The sequence below is a fragment of the Schistocerca americana genome, chromosome 2 (assembly GCF_021461395.2).
Source record: "Schistocerca americana isolate TAMUIC-IGC-003095 chromosome 2, iqSchAmer2.1, whole genome shotgun sequence".
NCBI classification, from domain to species: domain Eukaryota; kingdom Metazoa; phylum Arthropoda; class Insecta; order Orthoptera; family Acrididae; genus Schistocerca; species Schistocerca americana.
In genome coordinates, this window is record NC_060120.1 from 770,460,826 (window position 1) to 770,483,369 (window position 22,544).

General features: G+C 38.7%; 1 protein-coding gene across 1 annotated transcript in view; it reads right to left on the bottom strand.

The window, feature by feature from the left end:
• The window catches only part of LOC124595138 (piwi-like protein Ago3), a 198,525-nt gene that overhangs the window by 38,694 nt on the left and 137,287 nt on the right, over positions 1-22,544 (bottom strand). The window contains exon 14 of the mRNA XM_047133737.1: positions 7,372-7,566. Within this exon, the coding sequence (XP_046989693.1) occupies positions 7,372-7,566 (195 nt within the window). The remainder of the gene's footprint in view (positions 1-7,371; positions 7,567-22,544) is intronic.

The window sequence follows — 22,544 nt, forward strand, 5'->3', positions numbered from 1 at the left end:
AAATGAAATCTGATAGGACATTAACTCACAGTTATCACAAACGATACACTAATAATGGAATCACTAAACAGTGTTGCAGTAGCAGTAGATGATACAACTGCACCAATGGACATAGTGGCAACCCACCAGCAGCTGAGGTTGCCACTTTCATTACTGCAGATGCTGACAACTGGAAGCATGGTTGAGCTAGCTATTACCACCTTGACACATGCACAAAATACACAGAGCACAGAAAAATTATCCAATGCGGGTAGCCAATTCAGTCGCCCACAGCTCACTTGAGGACACCAAGTACGCATCCAAATGAAATAGTGTGTTTAATAGTAAACAATGACTGACTGCAAACCAGAACATCAAGGAGTTCAAGGTATGTCTATGATAGAATGCGTTGAGTTACAGTTAATAACTAAATTTGTATTTTAGTATATCTATATGCTGTCCTTTTACAGCTGAGTTCACACACCAGAAATTAATTTTTAGTTTATGAACAGAAGTAAGAGTGTGACACAGAAGTGAAGCAAAAGAGTCATGACACAGATGTAAGAGTGTGACAACATAGACGCAAGAGTGTAGCATTTCTGCACTGTTTAAGTGGTAAATATCTACGGCATGGAAGGAATACGCCAGAAGCTTTAATAAGTTCAGCTTTGCCAACTGTCAATTATTCGCAGATGTCTACAGAACAGTCATGGATAAGCAAAACATTCTGATAGCACATTTTTTTGTGGATCTCTGCATAAAAGTCCACATGAGAATACTAAAAAAATGTAAGTAATGAGCGTATGTTAACTGATTTGTTTTTTTCCAAAAATTGCAATGACACAAAATGTAAATATGGCTGAAGTTAGTGATTTAAAAAGTTCTTAACAGTGTTTTTACCCAAATTCAGATTCTAATTAAAATATGAGTCAACTTGCTTAACTTGTTTTCATGATTTAAATTTACCATGATTTTCTTATAGCATTCAGTGCACTCAAATGAATAGTCTACCCCATACTTAAAATATTATTATTATTATTATTATTATTATTATTATTTCTTTCTTTTCTCAGACGTTATGTCTGGTCAAAAATGGAAAGTGAGGCGGACCTTGATCAAGCGTGACTTCCTTTTAACTGTACGGTATATGTTATATTGCATTTAGGAACTTTCGGGTGATGTAGCTGTATTGCATTGATGTACTGGTGGATATTGTGTGGTATGACTCCTGTAGTTGATAGTATAATTGGTATAATGTTAACTTTATCCTGATGCCACATGTCCTTGACTTCCTCAGCCAGTTGGATGTATTTTTCAATTTTTTTCCCCGTTTTCTTTTGTATATTTGTTGTATTGGGTATGGATATTTCAATTAGTTGTGTTAATTTCTTCTTTTTATTGGTGAGTATGATGTCAGATTTGTTATGTGGTGGTGTTTTATCTGTTATAATGGTTCTGTTCCAGTATAATTTGTATTCATCATTCTCCAGTACATTTTGTGGTGCATATTTGTATGTGGGAACGTGTTGTTTTATTAGTTTATGTTGTATGGCAAGTTGTTGATGTTTTATTTTTGCTACATTGTCATGTCTTCTGGGGTATTCTGTATTTGCTAGTATTGTACATCCGCTTGTGATGTGATCTACTGTTTCTATTTGTTGTTTGCAAAGTCTGCATTTATCTGTTGTGGTATTGGGATCTTTAATAATATGCTTGCTGTAATATCTGGTGTTTATTGTTTGATCCTGTATTGCAATCATGAATCCTTCCGTCTCACTGTATATATTGCCTTTTCTTAGCCATGTGTTGGATGCGTCTTGATCGATGTGTGGCTGTGTTAGATGGTTCAAATGGCTCTCAGCACTATGGGACTTAACAGCTATGGTCATCAGTCCCCTGTGTTAGATGATACGGGTGCTTGCCATGTAGTGTTTTCTTTTTCCAATTTACTTTCTTCGTATCTGTTGATGTTATGTGATCTAAAGGGTTGTAGAAGTGGTTATGAAATTGTAGTGGTGTAGCCGATGTATTTATATGAGTGATTGCTTTGTGTATTTTGCTAGTTTCTGCTCGTTCTAGAAAGAATTTTCTTAAATTGTCTACCTGTCCATAGCGTAGGTTTTTTATGTCGATAAATCCCCTTCCTCCTTCCTTTCTGCTTACTGTGAATCTTTCAGTTGCTGAATGTATGTGATGTATTCTATATTTGTGGCATTGTGATTGTGTAAGTGTATTGAGTGCTTCTAGGTCTGTGTTACACCATTTCACTACTATAAATGAGTAGGTCAATATTGGTATAGCATAAGTATTTATAGCTTTTGTCTTGTTTCTTGCTGTCAATTCTGTTTTCAGTATTTTTGTTAGTCTTTGTCTATATTTTTCTTTTAGTTCTTCTTTAATATTTGTATTATCTATTCCTATTTTTTGTCTGTACCCTAGATATTTATAGGCATCTGTTTTTTCCATCGCTTCTATGCAGTTGCTGTGGTTATCCAATATGTAATCTTCTTGTTTAGTGTGTTTTCCCTTCACTATGCTATTTTTCTTACGTTTGTCTGTTCCAAAAGCCATATTTATATCAATGCTGAATACTTCTGTTATCTTTAGTAATTGGTTGAGTTGTTGATTTGTTGCTGCCAATAGTTTTAGATCATCCATGTATAGCAAATGTGTGATTTTGTGTTGGTATGTTCCAGTAATATTGTATCCATAATTTGTTTTATTTAGCATGTTGGATAGTGGGTTCAGAGCAAGGCAGAACCAGAAAGGACTTAACGAGTCTCCTTGGTGTATTCCATGCTTAATCTGTATTGGCTGTGATGTGATATTATTTGAATTTGTTTGGATATTAAGTGTGGTTTTCCAATTTTTCATTACTATGTTTAGGAACTGGATCAATTTAGGATTTACTTTGTATATTTCCAATATTTGTAGTAACCATGAATGGGGTACACTATCAAAAGCTTTTTGGTAATCAATGTACGCGTAGTGTAGTGACCTTTGTTTCGTTTTAGCTTGATATGTCACTTCTGCATCTATTATCAGTTGCTCTTTACATCCTCGTGCTCCTTTGCAACAGCCTTCTTGTTCTTCATTTATAATTTTGTTCTGTGTTGTATGTGTCATTAATTTCTGTGTAATGACTGAAGTTAGCATTTTGTATATTGCTGGTAGGCATGTTATGGGGCGATATTTAGCTGGGTTTGCTGTGTCTGCTTGATATTTAGGTTTCAGATAAGTTATTCCATGTGTAAGTGTATCATGGAATGTGTACGGGTCTGCAATGTAACTGTTAAATAATTTAGTTAGATGTGAATGTGTTGAGGTGAACTTCTTTAGCCAGAAATTTGCTATTTTATCTTTTCCAGGGGATTTCCAATTGTGAGTAGAATTAATTGCTTGAGTGACTTAATGTTGCAAAATTATCACTTCAGGCATTTGTGGTATCATCTTGTATGTGTCTGTTTCTGCTTGTATCCACCGTGCATGCCTGTTATGTTGTACCGGGTTTGACCATATGTTGCTCCAGAAGTGTTCCATGTCTGTTATGTTTGGTGGGTTGTCTATTGTCTGGTAAAATATCTTTTGGTTTGTGTTGAATGTTTGGTTTTGTTTCCTTCTATTTTCATTTTTTTTGTATTTTCTAAGTCATTTGGCCAATGCTTGCAATTTCTGCTTCTTTTCATCTAACTGCTCTATCGCTTCTTGTTGTGAGATATTACCTAACCTTTTTCGTTTTTTGTCTGATATTTCATTTCCTATAAATTGTGTTAGCTGCCCGATGTCTTTTCTCAGTTGTTCTATTCTGATCTGTAGCCTGTGTTGCCATGCTGGTTTTGTGGGTTTCTTCCGTGTGTTGGTTGGTTCTGATCTCTGCCTAGTGTGTATATTTAGTAGAGTGAGTGCTCCTATATAAACCAGTAGTTGTAACTCTTCCATAGTTGTGTTTTCATTTATTTTGTTGTGTATGATTGTGTTGATAGTTTTTATTGTTGTTTCGACTTGGGGGTTATTTGGCGGTCTATGCAAGAATGATCTAATGTCTGTATTTGTGCCTTTGTATTCTATGTATGTTAGCTGAAATTTTTCTTCTATATCTAACATGTGTGTTACTTCAAGTGTGTACTTCGAGTTCTACTTGTGCTTGTTCTGGTGGCTGTCTTAAGATTTCGTTTTTCTCTGATTGTTTAATTGATGCGTGTTGTTCTTTGTTTGTTTACTATGGGATGTTTGAGTCCATTGCTGTATTTTCTTCTTCTTCTGATTGCACATTATTTTGTTCCAGTATTTGTTGTACTTGTTGTTTGATTTGTTTGATGTTTTCTAATTCTGACTGGGGTATCCTGTTATTTTTTATTATTACACGGATCTGATCAGCTAGTCGTCGTTCTGTTAAAAATTTTAATTCTGGGTATCTGATAATAAATGTTGTGTATACTTGTGATCTGTATCCAGTTGTGTTAATTCCTAGGTTTGTTGCTTGGTAATAACAGAACAGGATGTGTCGATTAATTTCATCTGACCATCTCATCCTCTGTCTTAGTTTTCCCTCTAGGGTGGTTGCAGGAAGCATATCCTGCAAAACACCTCTATTTGAATTTAAATCATTTTCCAGTTGGCTAGCAATGTCATTACCATTATGGGTGGGCGTAGGGTTCAAACGTTGTCCCCGACCACGACGGCACTTGTCCGAGGCTTCTTTAGTTCTGTCCTGAACCAACTAATCACACTAAAAGGGGGGTTAGCCCTATTAGTGGTTTGTTCTTTTCGTCGCCTTTTACGACTGGCAGAACATACCGGAGGCCTATTCTTTTCTCGGGCCTCCACGGGGTTTATTATTATTATTTTTATTATTATTATTAAAGATATGGATAATTTCATGAAAACTAATCCATAACTTAAAGTTCTTGACTGAATCCTCAGTTTTTCGAAGAAAAATATAAACAATATTTTGAGGCCAGGGCAAGCTATCATCAGGCATTACAATAGGCTGATACCAGGAAACTACAGTAGCTTCCCTCCATACCTTCGGATGTCCCACACTCCTTCCACGGAGAAGTGAGAGACCAAACTTTCTGTACTAGGCTTGTGCCTTAGTGGTATCTTTGTTCACTGTCAATTTGTCAAACACACCCAGCATTCCAATGTCCATATCATTGTTTGACCTTGGCTTTATAATTCTTAGATTCTGTTTCTTAAGATTCAGGCAAAATAAATTATTGGAAATATTATTTCTGTTGTTGCTTTTCCATCCAGAGTTGCACAGAAAAGCAGTAAAATAACAGAGCACAAATCATAGGTGAACACTTAGAGATACAGCTGTTTATCCGGTAGTGAATGACCCCTTCGATCATGATGTACTAACAGTCATATTTATAAACTTACTTATCACAATTAAGTGCTATCACAGGAAAAAAGTGTGATTAATGAACACACATCAGATTTCTAGGCTGTCACACAGGAAATTTACTTGGTGTGTAAAAAAATTTACTTGGTGTGCAAAAAAATTTACTTGGTGTGTAAAACATTATGGGTGTTAATTCCAAGTTAAATTTACTTGTAGTTGGTTTTATTAATCTTTAACAGCTGCTTTTCCAAGGGAAAGAAAAATGCAGTACAGCATGAATACACTAAAAGAAATCACAACACCATGTACAAGGGACAGGGCATTACATGAAATTGTTAGGAAAATCAGAATAAAACTGATTTCCTATTACAAAAAAATACTGTGCTGTCTTATGTAAATCAATTAAAAATTAAAAGTAAACTTCTCTATACAGTCTGAAATTAATAATTCAGATGATAAATTTAAATCCATATTTGCAACTGTTAAAAGAGAAATCAGAAAATTAGTTCAGAAAAATGAGACCTTTGGTATTAAAAAAAAAACACTAAAATGGCAATTGATAGTCAGGTAGCCAATATATTTAACAATCATATCCCGTAAGTGGTTCAGAAGGTTGACATGGGCAGCTGAAGGGAGAAAGCATTACTAAAACCCTGTTCTTCACATATAGTTAATGCATTCAGCTACATATGCAACACATCACTGCCAGACATACTTCCTAACAGACTGAAATATGCTATTGTCAGATACTAACACTTCCCAATCAGTTTCACTGCTTGTCACCTGCCTCTTCTACAATAAGATAATTAGTCTCGATTTGGATTCCAAAATGGCCTCCCAACACAACATGCTATTTTTTGGCTTCACAAATTGGATTGTACAAATTTTCAATGAAAACTATGCATGTTCAGATCTTCAGTTAAAATTGACTGAACTGCATAGAAACCAGCCATCTCCCCAATTGTAAGTCTATGATCAGAGTGCACCAAATCGTCAACTTTCGCAACATTTTCATTCGTTTCTGAAGTGGAAGGACGGCTAGACCTTGGGTCATCTTCAAATGATTCGTGGCCATTTTTAAATCTGTAGAACCAGACCAAAACATTTGACTGGCTCATTCAATTATCTCCAAAAGCTGTTTTTAACAGTTCATAAGTCTCAGAAGCTGATTTCCCGATTTTAAAACAAAATTTCACACGAACTCGTTGCTCTGTTTTTACATCCATTTTCACGCAGACAGAATATGGCAACAAGCCCTAACAGACCTGCACTCAACCAGTTGCCACAACAAACTGAATAAAGGAAACACAGTTTCCTGTCAGAGGGCGTTCAAGGACAAGGCAAAGACTCACTACTCACCCTCTGTGTACCTGCCCACCAAACCAGTAAGCTGTAGCGGATCCATTCTTAAAACTTTCCAGTCACACCTCATTTTAAATTTATTGCACTCTAAATACTGTCCATCACTAATTGTACGTTCTTACTTTCATGCAATTTCAATTTGCTTCCTCATTTATTGCTATTATTCAAGGGAAGAACTCCAGTTCATAAAAATCAGCATAGCAGCTACGAATATTTTCCAAATTAGGTAATATTATCCTTACGCATTCTAGAAAATGAACTGTTTCACTTCACAGAAGGAAATTCACTATTAAATTATTAAACATGGTTGCGGCAAGTTTTCTTTTCCTCATTAATAATTTATCAATCTAAGATTGTCCCTTTTAAAAACATGTGATTCACTTAATAAAATGACAGCTCTGTGCAAGGATTGGGCAACTAGCAAGTATTAGTATCTAGGGAATAAGCTCTGATGTCGTTTTACAGCATGCTCATTTCTGTGTGTTTAGTCTGTAACAATGTATGATTATTGAGATTTTTAAAATATTTCTATAAAACAAAATTTACAGACTACAATGTAACAACTACAGTAAGCGATATCACTACCTGTATCTCACTGAAGCCAACTCTGTTCTTAAAATTTCAAAATTAGTATTATATTAGATATTGCACCATGAATGAAACTGATATTAGTCCTTTATTACCTCATGATATTTCTTCAAAGATGATATGAAGCAAGCTCGCAAACTATCTACCCATTCTTGGGCAGGACCTTGAATACAAACTTGGCTGTACCATCTAGTAACAGACTTGTTCAAAGATGATACAAATGCAGCAACACTGCTTCCTTTCCTGAGTGTGTCATGGTAGGAATCAATTCCTATCACCATTAAATTATCCTGAAGAAAAACAAAGAAGGATAAAAAAAGTAAAACAAAGCCAATCATCAATATGAAAGAGTAATTTTAAAACACCTGGAGGTAATGAAAGGGCTTTAAGGGCAATAATAACTACTCACTGAACATAGCTTTAAAGAAAAAAATACTGTAAGAGCTCGTTACAGAGCTGCACTTAAGCTACTTTCAATGGTGATATAAGTAAAAGCAGAACAATTTTTTCCAGCTGAAAAATCCATAAAAGAATGCTTCATAACGTCATCTCCTGGGATTGTATAAATAATAGAAATCACTTTTCCACCTTTTAAATGCCTTTTCTCTAACACAGTGTGCCAGATAAAGTTACATAAGGAATGATCTGGTGCATACTACAGCTAATGACTTACATGCAGTATCCATTATCTGACTGAATCAACACTAGTTAATGGACTACTGCTTGCAGGAATGATGTGATGTAATCAGCCGAGGTCTACGTGTAGAATCTTTGAGTAACAACCACAGCGTCCTGGGTCTAAACCCAGCCTTAGCTTAACAATGAATAAAAATCATCAGCAACAGCAGCCAAAGGCTTCCATATAAGGAGTCACCCTCCTCCTGTCAACAGCCTAATCAAAGGGGGGCAGGGGAGCGGACAGAATTTCAGAACATCTTGCCCCTGGGGGTGGGAAACGTTCTTACAAGGCAGAAAAATCAGCAACAGTCAATGCAAAGGGTATGAAGAAGGGAATGGAAACCACTACATTTAAGATGCATAATGTGTATCCACAGGAATTGTGACCTTTAACTGAAAAGGTATCATGATAACCTCTCCACTGGCAAAAGATTCCGGATTAGTCCTCCATTCTGATCTCCAGAAGGGTACTGCCAAAGGGGAGGTAAATAAGAGATAAAGACTGAATAATTAACAAAAGAGTATAACACTGTATAAGACTTGTTACTTCACAAAACAAAAAACAAAAAAACACAGTAGTCTACGACTATAATATAAATGAGTCACTGTTGGAATACCTGGGAATAACACTTTATAGGGATATGAAATGGAATGATCACATACACTCAGTCATGGGTAAAGCAGGTTGCAGACTTCGATTTATTGGTAGAATACTGGGAAGTGCAATCAGTCTTCAAAGGAGACTGCTTACAAATCACTCATGCGACCAACTCTAGAATACTGCTGAACTGTGTGGGGCCCGTATCATATAGAACTAACAGGGGATATTGAATGTATACAGAATAGGATAGCATGAGTGTCCACAGGTTTGTTTGATCTGTGGCAGTGCCACAACGATACTGAAGAAACTGAACTGGAAGATTCTTGAAGATAGAAGTAAATTATCTGAGAAAGTCTATTAACAAAGATTCAAGAACCGGCTTTATGAAATGATGACTCTAGGCAAGCACTACAATCACCCACATATCACTCACATAGGGATTGTGAGGCTAAGATTAGAATAATTACTGCATGCACAAGAGCATTCAAACAACCATTCTTCCTGCACTCCACATGTGAATGAAAGGAAGAAACCCTAGTAACTGGTACAAGAGGATGGACCCTCTGCCACGCACCTCACAGTGGTTTCCTGTTGTAGATATAGTGTGGAATGCTAAAAGTTTTATGTAATAGGGATGCTAGTAAATCCAGAGAGGAATGTAAATACTGTCTAGATATTGTTGTTGGTCAGTGAAATGAAAGAGAAATGATTCAAGGATTTCTGGTCAGAAGAATATAAACAGCAACAGGAAATGGTATAACACGAGCAGGATTTGTTATGGACAGGAAGACACCAAGAGAGCGAGTTTCTGTGAACAGTTCAGTGATACGATTATTCTCAACAGAATCAGAAGTAAACCGCTACGAACAATAATAGTACTGGCATACATGCTGATGTCACAAGAACAAGTTGAAGAGTTAGGGAGAGAATATGAGGATACTGAATAGGTAATTCAGTGGGTAACGGGAGATGATGATCTAATAACGATAAGCAGTAGTAGGAGAAGGACTAGAAGAAAGGGTTACAAAAGAATATGGGCTTGGAAGTAGGAACGAGAAAGAAAGAAGAATAACTGAATCCTGTGGTAAATGTCAAATAGTAATAGAGAACACACTGTTGAAATATGGCAGTAGTATGCTTAGAAAAAGCATGGAGATAAGGGAAGAGTCAAGCAGGATTACATCATGGTCATAAAGTTTTCAAACTCAATTATTAAACTGTAAGGTATACGTAAGAGCAAGTGGAAAGAAAAGGAACACCAAAGTACAGTAGAGTGCCGTTAATCTGAACTAATTAGGACCGGACCCTGTTCGGATTACGATTTGTTCGAATTAGCCGGAATTACGGTGACGAGTTTCTAGAATGAAGTATGCCAATCAGATAAGTAGGTACATCATGGTAACAAATGGGAACAAGTGTGGGAACAATGACTCACTCTCACTCGCTGCCCTTGTTCTTGTGCATTGTTGAGACCTTTGTGGTGTTTGAAGTCAGTGCACTGTCAGTTGGCTCGCAAAGTGCTTGGTTACGTTAGTAATCAATCGCTGGCAGGCGTAAAAGTTGTATTGTATTCGATCAGCTATAGTGGCGTATGTATTTTCGTCACGAGTAAACAGAAACATACAACGTTAACTCTCAAAGAAAAACTTAATGCTTTGAAGCGGATAGACATTGGTGAGAATGTATCTCAACTAGCAACGGAACTGGGTGTTGGCAAAGCAACCATTTGTGATTGGAAGAAGAACCAAGTGAAGCTTGAACAGTCCTGTGCAATGTCTTTGGAAAAAACACTCGAAATTCGACAGACTTTGAAACAGTCACAGTACGATAAAGCGGATGAAGCTCTTTTCCTTTGGCTTACACAGGAAAGAGAAAGGGGAACTCATTTGAGTGGAGCACTGGTTCAGGAGAAGCCTGTTTACCTGAACAAGTTAATAATAGTGATAAGCCTTTTAGTGCGAGTAAGGGTTGGTTGCACCGACTCAAAAAAACGTCATGGAATCCATCAGCTAACAATTACTGGAGAGAAGCTTTCTCCTGACTGTGATGCAGTGAAGGAAGACTTGGGGAGTTTATAAAAAATGATAAGAGAGGGAAAGTATTCTTTCCAACAAATTTATAACACTGGCGAGACTGGCCTGAATTTTAGGGCATTGCCAACAAAAAGCCTAGCATCAAAAGCAGACCACCATGCTCCTGGTTTCAAAATGTGCAAAGATTGTGTGACTTTATTAGCATGCAGCAATGCTGCTGGTAATCACAAGCTGCCTTTAACGCTGATCGGCGAATCTGCTATGCCCAGAGCTTTTAAAAACTGCAACATGAAGTCCCTGCCTGTATAGTATCGCAACCAGAGAAAAGCATGGATGGATGGTAAGCTGTTCAAAGAATGGTTTCACGGATGGTTTGTTCTCTCTGTTTGACGGTTTTTCAAGGAAAATCATTTGTCTCCCCATGCAATCCTTTTGATTGATAACGCACCATCTCACACCAGCACTGAGGAATTATGTGATGGAGAAATTGTGGCGAAGTTTTTGCTGCCGAATGTTACATCACTTCTACAGTCGATGGACCAGGGTGTACCGCAAACATTAAAACTGATATACAGAAAAAAAAAAATTTTTAAGAATGCTGATCCAAGATGATAGCATTCCTTTAGCGGACAAAATATAAAAAAAAAGACCAATGGGAAGGATGTTGTTTATTGGGCCACTGAGGCATGACAGAATATTTCAGAAAATACTCTGAGAAAATCGTGGAGAAAACTGTGAACATCTCTTGAATTTCAGGACGACCTAGTTGAAAATTAAGAGGAACACATTAGAACATGATTATCTTTTTAACAGGTTATACGAAAGACTTTTGGTTACGTACTTTATTTACAACACTGAACATGATCAGAATGAAGAAGGAAACGCACATTTGCACATGTCAGCACTCAACCACTGCCTTTGTGACAATTACAAAGGCAGTGTCCAAGATCTGACAGACGCACAAACACACATGTGGGTATATCTCTTTGTGTCAATCATATTCAAAGGTGTAAATAAATCGCAGAAGAAAAAGTCTTTCGTGAAGCCACATTAAAAAGATATTAGTGTTCTAATGTGAGATTTATTATTGATAAGCATAATAAAATTACAGTAAAGTAACACAATAGTGGTTAAAACACTAAAGTTGGCAGCCTTCCTAAACTGAGAACAATAGGCACAAAATCTACAGCTTCTTGCTGACAATATCACTCGGTCACACACATTCTGGATGGAGGGCGGAAACTGTCATGTTATGGAGCATCTGGAGGAGCAATGTTTACACCTGACATCAGGTTGTACTACACTAAGACTTCATGCTTACTACGATTAATGTATTTCACACGAAATAACAGCGAACAGTGAGAGCCCATTGTAGACAGGGCCCTCTTCAAACGCAGTGTTTATTTGTATAAATGAGAGTCAAATTAAATTAAAACTGTTATAATACAACATTGTGAGCAGAAGGAACGTTGCTATTAGAGTGACTATTGTCAGATCATGATTATCATTAATGCATTGACTCAGCAGACTTTCCCACCCTTTCAAACACAGCAATTTTATAATACAGGGGGCTGTGACCCAGCACACCGACAATGAAAATCTTGTTGTGACTCTTCAAGCTTCCTGGTGGATGTGTTGTAAATAGTCTTCATGGATTTGCCGCCGGATCACATTGTGCAAATTCCACAATAATTCCTCGGAGCAACTGTCCGACATCATCAGGTGGTTCAACTTTGCTCGTGGCTAGGTAAGACTGACAGTATCTGCACATAGAACATGTGCGTGAAGAATGCGCAGCCACAGAAATCGAGCATGCGCAGTGATTTGCCCTATTCAAGCTCTCACGGCCAAAAATCGCAGAGTGGCTCTCCTGCACGTGCTTTGTACACTGCATTTGTCAACAGTGCGGCCTCATGTTTCTCACCAACAGCCGTACTAGGCCAGTGTTATGACGGGACTGTTATCGAATAACCTTGATTTTCGCATCTTGATTTAATAGCAGCCAATGCAGGGTTCTAGGCTGTGCTCAGTTGAAATCCCATATCCTTGTTGATGAGATTATCGGCTGTGCGGATATATATTGCTTTCTTAATGACGCAGTCCCAGAAAGATGATGCCGGGGTAAAACTTCCGTCTTTTCATAAATCATACGATGTCCTGTATTCAGGCAGTGTTCCGCAATTGTCGACTTTTCCGGTTGACAACGGCGTGTTTGACGCTGTTGTCCATCACAGCAGTCTTGTACTGTGCGGCATGTCTGGCCTATATACGCTGCCCCACACTGACAAGGAATCTTGTACACACCACATTTGCTCAGTCCAAGGTCATCCTTAAGCGAACCCAAAAGGTTTCTCAATTTTGCGGATGGTTGAAAAACACACTTAATTCCGTATCTTTCGAGGACTCTTCCGATTCTTGACGACATGGCACCAAAATATGCGAAAAAAAGCCAAAGTGGTGGGTGTCTTCATGTCTTCATTCAACTCCATGGATTGGACTCGCCTAGGCCTGAATGCACTACGTATCTGTATCTCAGAATAACCGTTTTGTTGGAACACTGTCTTCACATGTTGAATTTAACTTGACAGGCTCTCAGGATGCTCTATGAACTAACATACGTAATGCACTACCGCATTGTGCAGGATGATGGCAGCTTGTGGCCTGCAGATATAGATCTGTATGCGTTGGCTTGCGGAAGACGCTGTGTCCCAAGGTTCCACCTGCTTTCCTTTGTACCAACACACCAAAAAACGGTAAAGTACCATCTTTTTCCACTTCCATTGTGAAGTTTATATTCGGATGGGGCGAATTCAGATGCTGAAGAAATGTAGGTAGAGTATCAAGTCCATGTGGCCACACCACAAATGTATCATCCACATACTGCAAAAAACAAGAGGATTTGACAGTGGCTGACTATAGTGCTTTTTCTCCAAAGTCCTCCATAAAATAATTGGCCACCACAGGAGACAGAGGGCTTCCCACGTAAGTTTTGATGTTGTGTCTTTATTTATTAAGGTGCCCTTGCAGGACTCTTTGGAGCTCGTTAGAACAAGTTTGAGGAGGACATAGTAGCATTATTCAAACATGTGCTCACTTCAATATACTTCTTATTTCAAAACCAATATTTTGAACAAATGGACGGTGTCGCCATGGGAAGCCCTCTGTCTACTGTGGTGGCCAATTATTTTATGGAGGACTTTGAAGAAAAAGCACTACAGTCAGCCACTCTCAAACCCTCTCGTTTTTTGCGGTATGTGGATGATACATTTGTGGTGTGGCCACATGGACTTGATACTCTACCTACATTTCTTCAGCATCTGAATTCGCTCCATCCGAATATAAACTTCACAATGGAAGTGGAAAAAGATGGTACTTTACCGTTTTTTGGTGTGTTGGTACAAAGGAAAGCAGGTGGAACCTTGGGACACAGCGTCTTCCGCAAGCCAACGCATACAGATCTATATCTGCAGGCCACAAGCTGCCATCATCCTGCACAATGCGGTAGTGCATTACGTATGTTAGTTCATAGAGCATCCTGAGAGCCTGTCAAGTTAAATTCAACATGTGAAGACAGTGTTCCAACAAAACGGTTATTCTGAGATACAGATACGTAGTGCATTCAGGCCTAGGCGAGTCCAATCCATGGAGTTGAATGAAGACATGAAGACACCCACCACTTTGGCTTTTTTTCGCATATTTTGGTGCCATGTCGTCAAGAATCGGAAGAGTCCTCGAAAGATACGGAATTAAGTGTGTTTTTCAACCATCCGCAAAATTGAGAAACCTTTTGGGTTCGCTTAAGGATGACCTTGGACTGAGCAAATGTGGTGTGTACAAGATTCTTTGTCAGTGTGGGGCAGTGTATATAGGCCAGACATGCCGCACAGTACAAGAATGCTGCGATGAACATCAGCGTCATACACGCCTTCGTCAACTGGAAAAGTCGGCAATTGCGGAACCCTGCCTGAATACAGAACATCGTATGATTTATGAAAAGACAGAAGTTTTAGTCCCGGCATCGTCTTTCTGGGACTGCGTCATTAAGGAATCAACACATATCAATACAGTTGATAATCTCATCAACAAGGATACGGGATTTCAACTGAGCACAGCCTGGAACCCTGCATTTGCTGCTATTAAATCACAATGTGAAAATCAAGATTCTTCTATAAAAGGCCCGTCATAACACTGGCCTAGTACGGCCGTTGGTGAGAAACATTTGGCCGCACTGTTGACAAACGCAGCGTACAGCACACATGCGGGAAAGCCACTCTTCGATTTTCGGCACAGGGAATTTGAACAGGGCAAATCATTGCGCATGCGTGATTTCTATGGGTGCACATTCTACGTGCACGTGTTCTAAAAACTGGACATCTGTGTGCGGATACCGTCAGTCATACCTAGCCACGAGCAAGGTTGAACCACCTGATAATGTTGGACAGTTGCTCCGAGGAAATATTGTGGAATTCACACAATGTGATTCGGCAGCAAACCCATGAAGACTATTTACAATGAAAATCTTGCTTACTTTGCTAATGCTATGTTACATGACCATTAACTTTGCGTATAATCTAGATTTTCTGCTTTGTTCCAATTTAATTTTGAACAGGAAAACGAAGCATTTTTTTTTTAAGAAATCTGTATGAGAACCAATGTTAAAAGTCGTGATAATGTCAAAGAAAACTTAAAATGCGGGAAATGTTGTAAGACAGAATCATTACCGTATTTATTCGAATCTAAGCCACACTCGAATCTAAGCTGCACCTGAAATTTGAGACTCGAAATTCAAGGGGAGAGAAAAGTTTTAGACCGCACCTCCAAATCGAAAAAAAGTTGGTCCATTGTAATATGAGACACAATTTAGGTCAAATGAATGGCGATACAGTTACAGTAGTTTGGTTCGAGTCGTAAGCTTAGCAGTTAAGCTTTACCAGGTAGGCATTGCTATGCGTCAGGCGCTCCGTCCGCATTTATACAGCTACCCTTCCTTTTTCACATGCTTCGTCTGGTTTGAAGTGATTGCTTATTTTTCTTTGATCTGATAAGTGCCGTTCTCTTTGGTATAGGTTTTTACGTCACTCTAATCTGAAAATGCATTATTGTACTGTGTCATGCATTGTTTGTCGCATTCTGATAATGAGTGTTTACGGCCTGTCGCCACTCACGGCATGACTTGGTTTTGTGTGCGCTACTGCCGCTTACAATTAAAAGAAAAGAGACGAATCATCTCATTAGCGAAACAATGGCAAGAGACTGCTATTTGTTGTCACTTACACTGCTGCTTTCTTTGATAATGATAAACAAGAACCAAATAATAGACTGCGTATGATAGAAGATGTTCTAAACGAGAGTTTATCAAACATTTTTTTCAGTTTGAAAATCTTTGCAGACGCTTCTTTAGTACATTACATCCTGCACAGAAATTAGAGTCATCTTAGATTTACAAATCTAGTCAGTTGCCGTGCTTCATTTCTGACTGTATCACTATTCGGCACAAGAATAATAGAAATATAAACATGACATGATATGTATATCCTTCCACGTTTGCTGTTGTCTCACTCTTAGTTTCGTAGTTTATTAGGCAGACAGGATTTAAGTGAGATAGCAGCAAACATGAAAGAATACATGGCAAAATCTTTACATTCGTATTATTCTTATGGTGAAGAGAATACTGCATGTGATTCACAATTCATAAAAGTTCCTATTAGCAACCATCTCTTGTCACAGGTAGGAAAAAATTCAGAACGTAGATTTAGCCATATTGACAGACAAATATCCCAAACAGTCTTGCCAGTCGGATTTTCGTAGTACATTGAAAGGCTGCTACATTCGAAGATCAACAATACGGAATTTGTATTTACTTCATTGGATAATGTATGAAAATGCAGTGGTCGAAACTCGGGGCGGAGAAAACAGCTCGTCTTCCACTTTTTTTTTTTTTTTTTTTAAATTTATTTACTGACGCAGAGGTTATGGTGCCAGTATTTATCTTTGTGCCTGCAAAGCATGCCTGTGTAGCGCTACATATATTCGACGGCAGACGTTAATTGTGGCGGCACCTACCAACATTTTTCAGAACTTTCGCTTACTTTGCACTCGATTCTAAGCTGCAGGCGATTTTTTGGATTACAAAAACCGGAAAGAAAGTGCGCCTTAGATTCGAGTAAATACGGTAATTACAGGAAAGTGTTTTATTGATAGAATAGGACTTCTGCTGGGGGAAAAATGCAGTAACATAAAAATGGGGTTTTACAGTAGTTATGACCTGCTCTATTGATTTGTAAGCAATGTAACTGCTGCAACTAGCTGAATTTATTGCAGAACTTAAGTACAGAAGAACCTCAACTAACCATAACTTTTGGGACCAGGTGGTGGTCAGATTGCTATGGTGATCAGATTACCAGAGGGGAATGCAGTTCTCATTTACAGAGCTCCGCACATTGTAATAAATTATAATTAAGTAAGAAAAATTACATTTCTAATTAAAGGAAGGGCAAACAAAAGAAGGTAGACACAATGATTTCAAGAAGAGTGAAATGTTTTCTTGTATTAATTTCTTAATCTTTGACTTAGCGGCTGCACCATGCTATTTCTTCGCCAACATTATGTCCATAGCTGTGGTGGTTGGCTGTTGTTCAAAATATTTAAGGGCAGTTTTTGAATACATCATATGCTGGAAAGTGGTTGTTGTTCTTATCTTGTTCCTTTTCTTTATCATCTGACTCATCTTGCTCAACACTATACTGTTGCAAGAAAAGATTACAGCAGCTGTGTTACCTTCTGCTTGTCATTCCTCTACATTAGCATGCTGGATATCATTCTGATGAGCCTGCAAATTAGTGTCTGCCCTTCACTGGCAAATGAGAGATGAAGGTATCCTACAACATTTTTACTGTAGTTTATGCATATATTTCTGTCCCTTGTATGCATGGCTGCACGGCTTAGAACGATGCCTCATTCATTTTACTATATTGTGGCATTATTTTTGTTCCGTTTCCAGATAATTTGGTGATGCCTTACAAGGGTGAAATGCGTAATACTTATTAATAAAAGCAGATTGGCAAATGAGACTGTTTTCATTAAAAACATATATGAATAATCTAGTGGATAATGTTGGAAGCTCCACGAGGTATTTGCGGATGACGCTGTTGTACATAAGAAGGTTGCATCAAAAGACTGCAGCAATTTGCAGGAGGACCTGCAGACGATACATGAATGGTACACTGACCGTCAATTGTCCCTGAATGTAAATAAAATATAACCTACTGCACATACACAGGAGAAGAAACCAATACTGTACAACTGTACTAGGGGCAAACAAATTGCTATAAAAAGTAATTATTGTAATATACCTAGGACCTACCATCATCAGGAGTAACTTTCAACAGAGTGACAACATAAAACTAATAATTTATCCACACAAGTGGCAGCTTACGAAACTATTATTCACAATTCTTGGGTATTGCTTATCAGTGTGGGATCCTTAGCACGTTGCATTACCAGAAGACAGAGATAAGATCACACAAAGTGTAGTGTGTTTCATCACAGGAACATTTAGTCAGCATGTGAGCATTACAGAGACACTCAATGGACTGCAGATACTGACTCTAAAAGAAAAGCACTGTTCATTACAGAGAGGTTTACTACTGAAATTCTGATAGCTGTTCTGGGAAGCGTTTAACAAAATATTACATCCTCCCACATACATCTAGCAAAATGGCAATGAGGAAATTTGAGAAATTAAAGCTAATATGGAGATTTACCGACAATCATTCTTCACAAATGCCATTTGCAAATGGAAAGGAAAAGTGGGTGATCAAATGGAGGTACCGGAAGTACCCTCAAAGACTTACCATCAGGTGGCTTGCTGTGTACTGATGTAGATGTAAATGTTGAAATGTTCAAGAAAAATCTAAACGATCATGAATGTGAAGGTTAAGAAAGGGACGAATAATGGAATAGATTACACTATAGCTAGACTTGATTCACACACCATAGTAATACATGAAAGGCTCCTTTCAAAACTCGGAGACAATATACCCCAAACACTGAAAAAGACAGAGGACAGGATGATGAAGATTGCTGTGGGAACATGTTCAACAAGAGGAACTAAGAAATATAGGTGGTCAAACCATGGTGGATGCCTTGACAAAATGGAAGCAGGAATGCCAAGAGTGGCGTTTGCACAACAAAGAACACATATTTTTAAAATTTAAGGTAGTTCGATGACAAACAGCAAAAGCGACATGAAACATTAAGTGTATATATGATAGAAGACCAAATCAGTTGAACTTGAAAAGGATATTCAGAAAAAACAAGACTCAAGAATTCTACAAAGTGTTTCAATACAACTTCTCTAAGTATAACCAACCAAAACTTAGTTATTGAAAAGAAAATGGAAAGCCAGCGTTCAACAAAGAGGACTGAATTATTAGCTAAATATTTTGAGAAACTATTAAACTGTGATAACCCAAAAGTGTGTTTACATCTAAATTTCTGAAGTGAAGTCACCAGGTAAGAAGGAATCATTCAAGATGTGAATAACAACAAAGCAGCTGGCGAAGATAGAGTTGTCACAGAGTTGTGGAAACTAGCTGAAGGAAATCTATTGCAAACATTAAAACAAGTAAAGCAGACTATGTGGCTAATCATAAGAAATTCCAGAGGGTTGGAAGCGTAAATTCAGGTTTTACGTAAGAAAGGAGATTAAACTGATGCCATCAACTACAGAGGAATATCAATGTTCCCTGTTCATACAAGATCCTTTCTAAAACACTGCATAATAGGTTACAGGTGCACACAGATGACAAGATTGAAGAGTATTGAGGTGGATTTCAGGAGGGAAGGTCATTTGTGGAACACATCCTGCATCTTAAGCTCATAATACAAAACAGAATAACAAGATACATGCCCTTTGTCACTGTGTTACTGGACTTTACAAAGGCATACCACTCTGTTGACAGTACAGAGGCATACCACTCTGTTGACAGAACATCAACAATTCAAATATGGGAAGAATTTGGTGTAGATATAAAACAAGAAATATAATTTGATAACTACTAATGAATACATAATATGAAGCTAAAGTTTTAGCTAATATGTCTGAAACTTTTGATGTACAAACAAGCGTTACACAAGGAGATGCTCTGTTGCCTATTTTACATTACAGAAAAATTAAAATAGTCAATAAAAGTAAATATCTTGGTGAGGTAATACAGAAGAACGGCTGTGAGACATGGGGCTAATAAACTCAGAACAAGGAAGATGGAAATGGCCTTTCAGTTACCGGTAACTAAGGATGTGCACAATAAGATCCATCTCCTCCTCAGCAAAGTTGCGCACAATAAGATCCATCTCCTTTGTAGCAAAGTTACAACACTATGTTATGGTAATAAAATGTTTATACTCAGCCGAATGCCTGCATTTGAGTGAGACCAGAAATACAAAACAAGGAAAAGAAAGAGGAAAGTCCTAAGCAAAATAATGGGGCCAATAAAACACGAAGAATATACGAATAAGAGTAATGAAGATCTGTACAAAAAAATTGAATGAATAGATGTAATGGTGGGAAAATGTAGAATGATGTTTTATAACCATCTGGTTCAAATGAATAAAAATAGGATATGCAACAGAATTTTTGAATATGTCAACCATAAAAGAAGTCCCTCTGGTTGCCCCAAGGAATCACTAGTAATCTGAAACAGGTGAAGAAAATGAAATTCTGTTCAGAGATACATTTTTACAGATTTTAGGTTCTCATCTCCAGAGTGAACCAAAAAAAGAAAAATTTGAGATCAGTAGTCAAAAGTTCAGAAACAACAACACACTGATCAAATGAAGAAGTACTGAAAAGAAAGTAAACCAACAGAACAAGCCAGAAACTGTGCCCCTCCTGGCCTGTCCAGTTTACTACTAACTATGCAACGTTTTTGGATCATCTGACTAAGTTTTGATGAATTAGGAAAGGGGACGGAGGCAACCATAAAGAAAAATGGGGAAGGGGGGATGGCCTGAATGAGATACATAGTAACTCATCAACAGAACAAGCTGAGAATGGTACCTCTCCTGGTTTGTTCATTTGACTTCTAACTACGTAACATATTCATATAATAGAGGGAAACATTCCACGTGGGAAAAATATATCTAAAAACAAAGATGATGTGACTTACCAAACTAAAGCGCTGACAGGTCGATAGACACACAAACATACACACAAAATTCAAGCTTTCGCAACAAACTGTTGCCTCATCAGGAAAGAGGGAAGGAGAGGGAAAGACGAAAGTATGTGGGTTTTAAGGGAGAGGGTAAGGAGTCATTCCAATGCTGGGAGCGGAAAGACTTACCTTAGGGGGAAAAAAAGACGGGTATACACTCGCACACACACACACATATACAGACACAAGCAGACATATTTAAAAACAAAGAGTCTGGGCAGAGATGTCAGTCGAGGCGGAAGTGCAGAGGCAAAGATGTTGTTGAAAGACAGGTGAGGTATGAGTGGCGGCAACTTGAAATTAGCAGAGATTGAGGCCTGGTGGGTAACGGGAAGAGAGGATATATTGAAGAGGAAGTTCCCATCTACGGAGTTCGGATAGGTTGGTGTTGGTGGGAAGTATCCAGATAACCCGGATGGTGTAACACTGTGCCAAGATGTGCTGGCCGTACACCAAGGCATGTTTAGCCACAGGGAGATCCTCATTACCAACAAACACTGTCTGCCTGTGTCCATTCATGTGAATGGGCAGTTTGTTGCTGGTCATTCCCACATAGAAAGCTTCACAGTGTAGGCAGGTCAGTTGGTAAATCACGTGGATGCTTTCACGCGTGGCTCTGCCTTTGATTGTGTACACCTTCCAGGTTACAGGACTGGAGTAGGTGGTGGTGGGAGGGTGCATGGGACAGATTTTACACCGGGGGCAGTTACAAGGATAGGAGCCAGAGGGTAGGGAAGGTGGTTTGGGGATTTCATAGGGATGAACTAACATGTTACGTAGGTTAGGTGGACGGCGGAATTACACTCTTGGTGGAGTGGGGAGGATTTCATGAAGGATGGATCTCATTTCAGGGCAGGATTTGAGGAAGTCGTATCCCTGCTGGAGAGCCACATTCAGAGTCTGGTCCAGTCCCGGAAAGTATCCTGTCACAAGTGGGGCACTTTTGTGGTTCTTCTGTGGGAGGTTCTGGGTTTGAGGGGATGAGGAAGTGGCTCTGGTTATTTGCTTCTGTACCAGGTCGGGAGGGTAGTTACGGGATGTGAAAGCTGTTGTCAGGTTGTTGGTGTAATGGTTCAGGGATTCCGGACTGGAGCAGATTCGTTTGCCACGAAGACCTAGGCTGTAGGGAAGGGACCGTTTGATGTGGAATGGGTGGCAGCTGTCATAATGGAGAGCCATGTGTGAAAGCACCCACGTGATTTACCAACTGACCTGCCTACACTGTGATGCATTCTATGTGGGAATGACAAGCAACAAACTGTCCATTCGCATGAATGGACACAGGCAGACAGTGTTTGTTGGTAATGAGGATCTCCCTGTGGCTAAACATGCCTTGGTGCACGGCCAGCACATCTTGGCACAGTGTTACACCATCCGGGTTATCTGGATACTTCCCACCAACACCAACCTATCCGAACTTCGGAGATGGGAACTTCCTCTTCAATATATCCTCTCTTCCCGTTACCCACCAGGCCTCAATCTCTGCTAATTTCAAGTTGCCGCCACTCATACCTCACCTGTCTTTCAACAACATCTTTGCCTCTGCACTTCCGCCTCGACTGACATCTCTGCCCAAACTCTTTGTTTTTAAATATGTCTGCTTGTGTCTGTATATGTGTGGATGGATATATATATGTGTGTGTGTGTGTGTGTGTGTGTGTGTGTGTGTGTGTGTGTGTGTGTGTGTGTGTATATACCCGTCCTTTTTTCCCCCTAAGGTAAGTCTTTCCGCTCCCGGGATT